This window comes from Solanum tuberosum, unplaced genomic scaffold (genome assembly GCF_000226075.1).
Source record: "Solanum tuberosum cultivar DM 1-3 516 R44 unplaced genomic scaffold, SolTub_3.0 scf00132, whole genome shotgun sequence".
NCBI lineage: Eukaryota > Viridiplantae > Streptophyta > Magnoliopsida > Solanales > Solanaceae > Solanum > Solanum tuberosum.
Window position 1 is genome coordinate 789882 of NW_006239055.1, and position 11608 is coordinate 801489.

The following is an 11608-nucleotide window of genomic DNA, read 5'->3' on the forward strand; positions in this document are numbered from 1 at the left end:
ATAAACCATGTAGTCATCATGGGTAGAAAAGGGTCATACTTTTTAGATGATTCATTTAGTTTGTTTTATCATAGACTAGTGGATCCACTTAGTAGTAAGGTTCTATACCCTCGGTAAGGTATAAGACGGCCTTGGCAGCGTGAGGCAAAATGTTGTATCATCACAATAGCTCTTACGTGATGGTTGTCGATTAGAGAAACTCCCACAAAAGTATTTGTATTCTTATATACACATTTTAATTGTATTTTTAGATACATTTCAGAGTTATATTGTATCTTTGCATACACACAGAGTATTATTGTATTTTCAAATACACAGAGTTGACATCCATGTTTTAAAAAGCTTTTCTTTATATTGCACTTGTATTATACTACTTTATATTGAATTGAGTTCAGTTAAGTTGAGTTGAGTTGATCCAGGTAAGTTCTTCAGTTCCTTTCAAGCTTATGTCTTGTTTTAGAATTCCCCTTGCATACTCGTACATTCAATGTACTGATGCATTTGGTCTGTATCTTTTAATGACGCAGATACAAATAACCAGGATCAACATCCAGCGCATCGTTGATTCTAGTTGAGCTCCAGACTGTTGGTGAGCCTCCTTGCTTCCAGAGGATCCCCATTATTGCTTTTTAGTAGATTTAGTTTTATTAGGATGTCGTGGGTCTTGTCCCGACATCCATCTCAGTTATTTAGAGGCTTCATAGACAGTCAGATGTTAGTTCTTGAGTTTTCCATTTCCTGTTTTTAATGGTTGAGACTTGAGTTGCCATTTTGGCTAAGTTTAATATTTCTTAAAGACATTTGTCTGAGTTATCCTTTGAGACTGTTTCTTGTGTTTGAGACTTCCGCTGAGTAAGTAAGCCAGGGCAAGGGTTCGCTTGAGGCCAACAATGGTTCTCGAGTGCCAGTCCCGCCTAGGGTGTAGGCTCGGGGCGTGACAATTCATAATTTATTAATGTTCTGCATATGAGATATAAAACCAGTGAAGTGTTTTTCATTCCTTTATGATGTTCTCTGTCTATTTTGGTGAAGTTAAGCAAAAACTACAAGACTAGATATTGGAGGAATATGGGATCCTTCTTTTAGATATCTTTGAGTACCTTTGAGTACTAAAAAGATATCTATAGTCCAATGCAAGCCACTTTTATATAAGATGCTTGGTAAGCAGTGGCGGATCCAGGATTTCATTCAGGGGTTCGAAAAATAAAAATATAAACGTGTGAATAAGCCAACAAAATACAATTTCAAGAAAGTACTAGTATATAGTTTATAAGTGCAAAAAGTTAGTTCTGTTAGCAGAGACCTTTTAGCACATTTGGATTTTTTTGGGTTTAAATCTACTTTTTTTTTTAAAATAAAAAAATGAGAAGGTAAAAAAGTAATAAAATAAAATGACCATAGTGAAATTCGAACTTTGGACGTGAGGGCCAATCTAAAAGGAGATCTATCACTATGGTACAACTTACTTCGTATTCATAAGGGGGTTCAAAATTATTACATCTACATAAATTTAGAAAATTTACCTTATATAAACAGTGTAATTTTTACTGAGGGGGTTCGGGTGAACCCCTTGGAGACCACGTGGGTCCTCCCTTGTTGGTAAGATTATAAGTTGGATTACTAAATTCTGGAAGAGGCCCCTCTCCAGTTTTCCCCAGTGCTATTTCATATAGTTGACACGTGTCCATTTAATTTTTAATGGACCAGATTAATTCTCTTGATCAAATATCATTAACCATGGTTATTAGTAATTCTCTCTCCTCTCATTCCTTTCTCAATCAGCAAAGAAACACTTCTTCCCCCTCCAAAATTCTCCGAAAAATAGAGCAATCAAACAATTGAAAATTAAATTACATCAATATTTTAATGTTTTTATATTTACATATGAACAACTAGGGAGAGTCTCAAAAGAGAAAGACTGAAATGGAGTGATTAGCCCCAATTAAAGATTACAGTTATAAATACCACAAGAAAACAAGACCCAAAAAATAAATGGAGAATTTCACTAGCAAAAAAAAGTATATGAAAAGATATTTTCCTACCCATTTTTCGTGCCCTTTCCAGATCCTTTAGTTGGCTTTTGCAGAAACTCCAAATTGAAAAAATTGATGTTACAAAGAAGACGACAGAGTTTTGTGGATCACCATTGTGACCGAACCACGCTTCAAAGAAGTAGTCGCATGGGTTGGATTTTTTAAATTTTATAACCCAAGTTCATCCTTTGAATTTTGTCTTCTTTTATCACGGTGTGAAAATAATGGAAAGAAAAAGCGATTTATTGTTAACAAAGCAAATTCTTTACTGATTGAGAAACAGTTTGTTGCAGAATTAAGTGAGAAAGAAAGAGAGGAGAGAGAAAGAGAAATAGTAATAACCATGGTTAATGATATTTGACCAAGAAAATTAATTTAGTCCATTAAAAATTAAATGAACACATGTCAATTGTAACACCCCGACTTTTCTAAACGTCTAAATTAGTTCGTACATTCATGGAAAGACAAAGAGGGTGCGTAATAAATTAAGAATGATGTGGTATGTAATATTTTAAGTGTTCAAGGGTTGTATCTCAAGCTTTGAAGTAAGGTAAGTCGCATAATAAAAGTGGGCGAAAGTTATCGTAAGTTCCTTTTTAAAGATTTCTCTGAAATTTGGGTCAAATGTTTCGGAAGTTTTCTCCCAATATATAATGAGTTATGGGGACCACGACTTATTATATTGAAGGTCTACGAGTCTAGTTTCCAACACATCAAACAGTTTGTTCATACGACTTCAGAATAGAGGGATATTCACGTTTTTGCGAGACTGCGCAAGCAGGCACGTGAGGTGTGTCCCCTAAGTCGGTGGAAGCTTATAAGATATCATCTTCTTCATTTTTCTTCATTCCAAATCGTGAGAAACCCACGAAAATCAGAGAAATACTCCTCAAATCATCCTTGTGTGTTCATGATCTCTTCTTGGCCTCTTATTGAAAATTGCCCTATTTCGCGAGCTTTTCGTTTTGGTATAATTTTCACGGTGAATTGAGCGGTGTAGCTTTGTGGAGGTTGTGGCAGTAGGTTTTTTTTTCCAGTGGAGTGATTGTATTCAAGTGTTCTGGTTGTTTAAAGAAAGGTAGGAATCACCTTTTATCAGTTTACGGATACCTTAGGTCTTGGATTGTAGATTATGATAGGAATCAATATCGATTGTCGAATTATCGTAGTAATTTTTATCCTTAAATATTGATTGATTTTACCTTTTTCTTTAGTGTTGTAGTGGTGTGGACAGAGGTATTTTCAGCATAAATTATAAAGGAAAAGGTACGTTAAGGCTACTCCCTTCGTTCGTCATGTTTCCTTAGAGCTTGCGAGTGATATAATAGGGTAGTTAATGTTAGTTATGTTGTAGATGTAATTGTGAGTGGTTGGCTGATTGAGTGGTTATAAACCCTCATTTTAGGGACTCATAATCTGTTCAGAACAACCCTAAGTTAGGAACGACTTGGACATTATTAATATATATTGTTTATAGCTAAATTGCTTGCCTTCAGCCTATTTAATTGTTTGTTGTCGCCCTTGGGACTATTGTGGTTAGTTGTTGAGCTATAAACTGCCTATGGGGGCTATGATGTTGTCTAATAGGACTATGTTATTGACAAAGAGGGTTATGTGTTGCCCACGGGGTTATATCGATGACAAAGAGTGTTATGTGTTGCCTACGGGGCTATTTTGATGCCAAAGAGGGCTATGTATTGCCTACAGCCCACAAAGCTATGATGTTGTCTAAGAGGGCTATGCACTGCCTACGGGGCTATATCATTACCAAAAAGGGCTATGTGACTTATTACAAAGACAAGGAGCTACCGATAAGGTTATGTAGATTGATTTGGCACCTTCTGGGCTTATGGGGGCCAAAGTATGTGGTATGTTGTTTGTACCTACCGGGCTTATGGTGGCTTGGTTAGGTTGATGTTTAATCATAATTGTATTTTATTAGATTAAGTATTAGGTTGGCATGCTTATCTAAATTTATTTCCTTACCTGATTGCTTTTGGTATATTATAATACTTGCTCATTTAGTCTGTAGCCTTTTATACTCTGTACATTATTTTGTACTGATGCCCCATTGCCTGGGGGCGCTGCATTCATGCATGTAGGTCCTGACAGACGACCGAGTAGACCTCCTCAGTAGCAGGATTGACTTCTATCCGATTGGCTAGCCCTTTTCCTCTGGAGCTGCCAGAGTTTGGAGATTTGTTAGCTTTTGTTGTGTATATTTTTATGGGTAGGCTGGGCCCTGTCCCGCCAATCTTTACTACTCTTTGAGGCTTGCAGACTAGTGTGTGGGGGTGTACATCTAGGTTATGGCCATGCTGGCCTAGTTTTGTTGGTTTACTGAAGCTTGTGAGTTGTTTGATGTATTGTCTTGATATATACCTGCTTCCAGTTTTTGTATAGATATCATGGTGGCCTCGACGGCCCAGTCAGGACTTTTGTGCTAATTGGCTATTTCTTTATATGAACTTTTGGGAGTAGCTGTTTCTTTTATATAAATGTTGACAGGGGACTTACCGGCCGAGGGCTTAGTTTTAAGCCGGGATATACTAGTTTTGTTTTCTTGATTGCGTGTGTCTGTCATGCGCTAGTAGCAAATGGTTCAGCAGGGTCGGCTCGGGCCTGAGTTTTGGCATTAGGAGCCAGTTGCGCCCCTTGAGTTTGGGGAGTGACATCAAGAATACAAGATAGCACTGGGGGAAGCTGGAGAGATCATCACTGGAGAGGAGCCTCATCCCTAAATTCTTATCATATGCTAGTAGAGATTAACTTATCAAGAGTGTATTGTATGCTATTCAAATGTTTTGGTCTCAACAATTTGCCCTTCCCCAAAAATCATTCAAACAGTGAAGGCTATGTGAAGATTTCTATGCAGTGATAATATTGAGACCTCAAGAAAAGCTTTGATTGCATGCGAAAAGCCGTGTAGCCCCAAAGTAAGTGGAGGTCTGAATTTTCTTGACATGCATGGAACAAGGTTGCTAGTGGTAAACTGCTATGAAATTTATGCCAGAAAAAAGACAAGTCATGAATTGCTTGGATTCATTAGCTATTATGGGCAGAACGATGTATGGAACATACAAGCTAAACAAGCTTCCTGGGTGGTACAAAGAATTTTTGAAAGTTGCTAAACATGTACAATAGGTTAGTTATACTAAGACATGTGTAAGAGGCATGAAAAAGTACTCTATTGACAGAAAAAGGTAAAATGGAGAGGGTATAATGAAGATTACTGGTATGGACAAACATTGAAGCTCCTAAATGATTGTAATTAAAGATAGATCAACTAAATGAAATTTGATCAAGTCCCCTACTTGTCCTTTATGTCAGCAGGAGAATGAGGATCTTGATCGCCTATTCTATCGGTGTACATATGCTCCAGAGGTCTAAACTAGTGTATCAACTTAGCAAGGGTTAGTAGATACACTATGAGCTGGACAATATGAGGTTCAATGAGCAATCAAGTTTATGAATGGCAAAAATAGTACAACACTCGTGTATAAATTGACACTGGCTAACACAATTTATTGTTTATGATTAGAGCGCTATAACAGAATCTTCCAGCAGAAGCAGCAACCAGCAAGTTCACTTATCGAACACATTATTCAGAAAATTCACGATAGAGACCGTAAATATTCTCGAATAAATGCTCGAATGCATGATTTGAAAATATATCCATAAGATGTAGCTAGATTAGTTATAATTGTCAAGCTTAGCAAGAATGAAGCTTATGTCCATACTAGTTGATTTTTTCTTGATTTATAACGTTTACTTGATAAATAAAATTTACTTACCAAAAATAATAATAAATTATGTTATTTATTTGTTTATGTTGGAGGTGGAAAAGAGAAGAAATAAAGAGTAAAGGGAGTCCATGATTTGGTCCCATCAATTCCAAGTAACAGCATTGAGTACTAGTCTACTTATACTTGCTTTAAGCCCAGAAATTCTTTTTCATTGTTTTCTCTATGAATGAAGAACTAATATTTTTTTCTCTAAACCCTAACAAGATTTTGATCGATTATGGCTATGGAAGAATCGGCAATTGCCGTAGATTTACTCACCGATTCATCGGCTACATCTCCACCGTCTGATCACACCGATTCTTGTTCTTCACCGTCTGATCTCCCTTCCCCCACCAGACTTAACGCGTTGGCGCCGGCATTCGTTCCGCGAAGCTCATCGTCATCGGCGTCGATTTCTCCTACGCCGTCTCTGACAGATTTGAATCAGGCTGGTTTTCATCCAGTTCGGAACCATTATGTATATACTCCTCAGTTGCAGGTTCAGTATCCATCACCGTATTATGGCGGTGGTGTACAAGAGGTTGGTGGTGGTGGTGCAGCTGATTTAGATCATGCTAGTGCTAGTAAACGTGGAGGGTTAACTGATGAAGCTGCTCTAAAGATTGTTAATCAAGTAAGCATAAAGTTTTATGTATATATTACTCTGATTTTTACTCTTGATGCTTAATCTCTAGTTTAGGAGAAAACTGGATTTGTTCTAAAAGATGAATTATTGAGTATTGGAATGTAGCCGCCTAGATGTAGTGGAGTGGTAGTAGTAGTAGTTCTTGCTGTATTGAGTATTTGTGATCAGTCTTCGTACACTTGACTAATTCCACTTGATACTTGCCACCACTCATGAGCAACTGATGAGATGTGAAGAAATCACATAGTGTTTTTATCTTTGCTGGAATTTGAACTTGAGACCTCATGGTTCTTATTCTACCTCATTGATCACTAGGCCACACCCTTGGGTGCCCTGTATTGTTTCTTATGTTGTGTTTGTTTCTTTCGATTTTTGGTTCTATGCAAATGGTAAATTGAAATTTGGGTGTGTGTTTAGAGTTGCAATGATAGTGTGGATTTTATGTATGATTGAGTAGAAGTGTGCATTACTGATTTATTTCTTCATAATTCCGTTGAGCTTATGGTACTTGCTGTAAGTAGATAACAAACTGATACTGCGATGTACATTCTTAACTTACCGAACTCTTTTGAAGCTCCAAGATAGTGCTGCTAGATTTTAGAAAAGTTTCTATGTGTGTTAAATTGTATAAGAGTAAGACACGGCGTGTTATTTCTTTGTGTATTATACTAATTCCGATGTGTTTCCGTTGTCTGTAGGTGGAGTTCTATTTCAGTGATTTAAATTTGGCAACAACTGATCATTTAATAAAGCATATGCTCAAGGATCAGGAAGGTTACGGTAAGTTGTCCTTTAGCCATTTGTTTGGACGGTGAAAGGCGACAAAATGCGACAAGGGCAGCACTTCATTAATACAAAATAATTATAATATTTAATTGCATATATAAATAATCAAAATCTCAATAGCAATAACAAATTAGCAAATATTTCAATTTAAAAATTGAAAATAGATAGTACATACTAAAAGTCTAGATCTTGAATGAGAAAAATAGAATAAAAGTCAAAACAATGAGAAAACATATAGAGGTAAAAGTAACTCTGAAGTCTGAAGAAGGAGAAGGAAAAAGAAGCAAAGGTAGAAGAAAAGAAGAAACATGTATTGGTTGGACCTTGGAGTCGTCGGAAAAGTCTGGCTGGCCGCCGGAGAAGTCTAGTTGGGTCGACTAGTTGGTGTCGCAGTCTAGGAGTGCAGCTGTGCAAATTTGGAAAGAAAACCCTAAAATAATTTTAACTTTTAAAACCCTAAATTGGTAGTCTTTTTTTTAAAGAAAATACACACCTCTTGCCTTTGTCGCCTTTTGAAGATCGCCTTGCCACAAAGCTAATAGGCGATGAAGGGTCGCCTCGCCTCTCACCATTGGCGACGAGGCGATCGTCTTTCACAACACTGCCTTGAGCCTTGACTTTGTGTGATAAAGGGTGGGGTGGGTGGGTGGGGGTAAGGTCCTTAGCCTTTGTGCTTCGAGTTTCTCCTTGCTAATTTTTGTTTTATAGATATTTGAAGTATTTGTTTCGGATGAGATCTTTCTTAAGACAACCTGGACTTCTTTTCTTTGCTACAGTACCAATATCTGTTGTTGCGTTGTTCAAGAAGATTAAAGCTCTTATACGTAATCATGCACAGCTTGCTCAAGTTCTGCGGAGCTCTACAAAGCTGGTGAGTTTTTCCTTTTCACCTTCCACCCCTTTCCCACCCAAAATTAATCTCGCTGCCTATGTTAAGTATTTTTTTTTTGCTAATCACAAGCTTCCACCATGTAAGTTCCAGCATAATTTCTCTCAAACACATAGCTCTTCGTTAATTTACTCATTTTAATGTATTTCGTTATTTGCTTTTTGTCTTCCTAGGTTGTTAGTGAAGATGGAATGAAGGTTAAACGCAAAATTCCTTTGACCGAAACCGACTTGGAAGAATTGCAAGTAGGTCTCTTTTTGTTTCTAGCTGTGCTGATTTACAACAAACAAAGTTCGATGGAACATTTATTTCCATCTAGTAGTTGATATCAGATATTTATCAGTATTTTGTTGTTCTGGTTCCTGTTTGTCATTTTTAGTCTCGAATAGTGATTGCTGAAAATTTGCCTGAGGATCATTGCCATCAGAATCTCATGAAGATTTTCTCAGCAGTTGGAAGGTAGAATACCTTTTATGGTCTATATGTTCAGAAGATATGCTTAACATAAAATATCATCAGCCTTTCTAAAACTCTTGCTTACTGCATCAGCGTTAAAATGATACGCACCTGCTTACCTCAGTCTTCCAATGGTGGGGCATCTTCAGGATCTAGAACAGCAAAGTCAGATAGTACGCTTCACAGCAACAAGGTAGGCATCAGATGGTGTGATTTACTTGCTGATAGTGCAATATAGTAGTTCATTCATCCGTGTGAAATCTTGAACTCGATGCCTTCGCCCAACTACAGCCAGAATTAACTTAAGAAATGGTTAATGTCATGTTCGAGTTGTTTATATTCTGTTTTTGGTAAATAAAGCTCGACTTTACTACCAATGCGAGTATACAAAGAACAATAACTGGAATCAATTGGTACTGCTACATAGTTCTGTAGTCTTGCATATAAAATAACAAAGGGTCTATATTTGTACTTGGTATAAAGGTATTCCTTTTCTAGAATCTGAATTGAATATCTGAATGCAGTTGCACACATTTGTGGAATACGAAACCGCCGAATTGGCCGAGAGGGCGGTAAGTTAATATAATGTTGTTTCTAGTAACATTTTCAATATCTCCGTCTCTGGCATCCGATAATTTCTTTTGTGATCTTATGTTACAGGTTGTAGAATTAAATGATGATAACTGGAGAAATGCTCTGAAAGTCCGGTTACTTCTCAGAAGCTCAGTGAGTCTTGAACAGTCTTTCCCTTCTCTTTTTAAGGAGCATATTATTCTGTTTTAGTGAAAGAAGAATGAGCATTCAGAACTGATGATTAATGTTACTGGCATCATTTAGATACTCAAGACTACATATTTGTAGTCCAAGTTTGTTCTGAGTGCACCGAGATTTTTGTCAATTATGCATCTAAATAAATTGATTGTTCTGAAGCATTTGAAGGAAAAGAAATAGATTGACAAGGAAACTTTGAATTTATAAGTCATATCTTATTATGTTATTCATTGTTTCCAATCCATCCCTTGCCTTTCCATTCAGAAGCAGTCATTGCTGAAGAATTTCTATGGTTGGATACCGGAATCTCCCTTGGCAGTATTAGGAGTAGCTTTTGGGCTTTACCTATTACCAGATTCAGTGGATCTTACCCAATTTTTTCACTTACTAAAAGAAATAGTTTCTTGACTAATGTTCCAGTTGTGAGATAAGTTCAAATTAAGCCTTCTTGCCATAAATAAATATTACTGGATGTATTTGATTTTCATTTTTTATTACTATCATGCATGTAAGGATTTTGGTTAAACTCACAGGAAAAATCTGGTCAAGCTCAAGGGAAAAAAGCTGGTCATGAAAGTGAAAACTTCAAGGGGGATGATGGTTCTGCATTAGAGGTCAACGAGAAGCTTAATGAAGAGTCGAGCCACCATATTGATGCTAAATCCAATGAGCTTGCAGTAAGTGAATCATCTTTTATTCCTAGAACATGGTGACATATCCAGTTAGTATTTAGTAACTGCACCACATAATCCTGCAGAGACTAGTTTTTAACAAGATTTATACTGTAGTCGGTATTATCATTTTTATTTTACATCTACAGGAGGAGCATGGCAGTGATGGGCAGAGGCGTGGTCGTGGTCAGGGTCGGGGTCGGGGTAAGGGACAGGGTCAGAGACGTGGACGTCCCCAATCTCATCAAAATAATCGTGGAGGTCATCTAGGAGCTCCCATATCAAACGTGAATCGTGGAAGCAATGTGCGAAATACCCTCTCAAATATCAATCGTGCTGGTGTAGGGCAGCCTGTTCTTGAGCAGTCAGCAGCACCCAAGCAATCTTCTGTACCTCGTATGCCAGATGGCACTAAGGGATTCTCCATGGGCCGAGGGAAATCGATGGCTATTATAACTATGTGATAACTTCCTACTTACCTGAAATTGGTGTGGATGAGAGGGGATATATCTTGTTGGTGTGATGAAATACGCTATGGTTGATTTGGCCGTTTGAGTTACTAAATCAAATGAACGTTGTAAGAAAGCTGCACCAGAGATGTTTGGATGTAAAAATGCAAACAGTACAGGATATTAACAAAAGGCTTATATAGAAAAACTTGAGAATTATACAGCTCTAATTTTCTCCAGCTTTAACTCTTTGTATGATACATTAGACACTAGTCAATCAGGCAATATACATTGCTTCTTTAGGCCCTTTTTTTGGGTACATTTTTAGGCCTGTGTAAAAATAAATGAGGCATATTGCACTATAGCACTGGTGCTACTTGTCAAGTGAGAGTATGTGGCCTAATCACCTTGCTCTTATAGAAAGAAAATATTGGCACCCAAATCAAGCCAAACAATTGGAAGACCACCTACCATAATGCATATGTGCATTAATAAATGAGCCCAAGTGTAAAAATATAGAGCTAAAAATACAAAGGGTAAAGGGTCAAATATGCCCCTAAACTATTCGAAAAGGTCTAGATATAACCCTCCGTTTTAAAAGTTTGGCTCACTCATGTCCTCGCCGTCCAACTTTTGGTCTAAATATGCCCTTATGGGCGTTAGTTGGCCTGCTGGACATATCCAGCTCATTTTTCATTTCTTTAAATGTCACATGGAATTGCCATGTCATTTTAACTTTTACCACATGACATTTATATGAAAATGGAAAGGAATCAATTATGCTCCTAAAAAAATCGAGCCCATAAACACCTAATCCGACCCATAAATCAACCCCCTTTTTAAAAAAACTACCCGACCCATTTTCAACAATTTTATTTAAATAATTTTTTTTTCGATAAATCCCAAAAATTAGTAATTGATTAATAAAAAATATAAAATTAACGCCAAAAATTCACAAATAAATACTGTAACCTTAAATTCAACAATTACAACAATTTTTTTAAATTTTTATTTTTTTTCGGTAAATCCCAAAAATGAGTAATTGATTAATAAAATATATGAAAAATATATAAAATTAACGCCAAAAAATCACAAACAAATATATTAACCTTAAATTCAAAA

At 36.8% G+C, this 11608-nt stretch overlaps 1 protein-coding gene across 1 annotated transcript; it reads left to right on the forward strand.

The window, feature by feature from the left end:
• The first annotated feature begins 5920 nt into the window (after positions 1-5920).
• Positions 5921-10813, forward strand: LOC102587503 (la-related protein 6B). Its single transcript, XM_006351009.2, has 10 exons — positions 5921-6452; positions 7163-7244; positions 8027-8121; positions 8313-8384; positions 8519-8598; positions 8689-8788; positions 9120-9167; positions 9256-9321; positions 9900-10043; positions 10187-10813. Exons 1-10 carry the CDS (start codon positions 6057-6059, stop codon positions 10499-10501), a joined length of 1398 nt encoding a protein of 465 aa, XP_006351071.1. The 5' UTR covers positions 5921-6056; the 3' UTR covers positions 10502-10813.
• Positions 10814-11608: the final 795 nt, after the last annotated feature.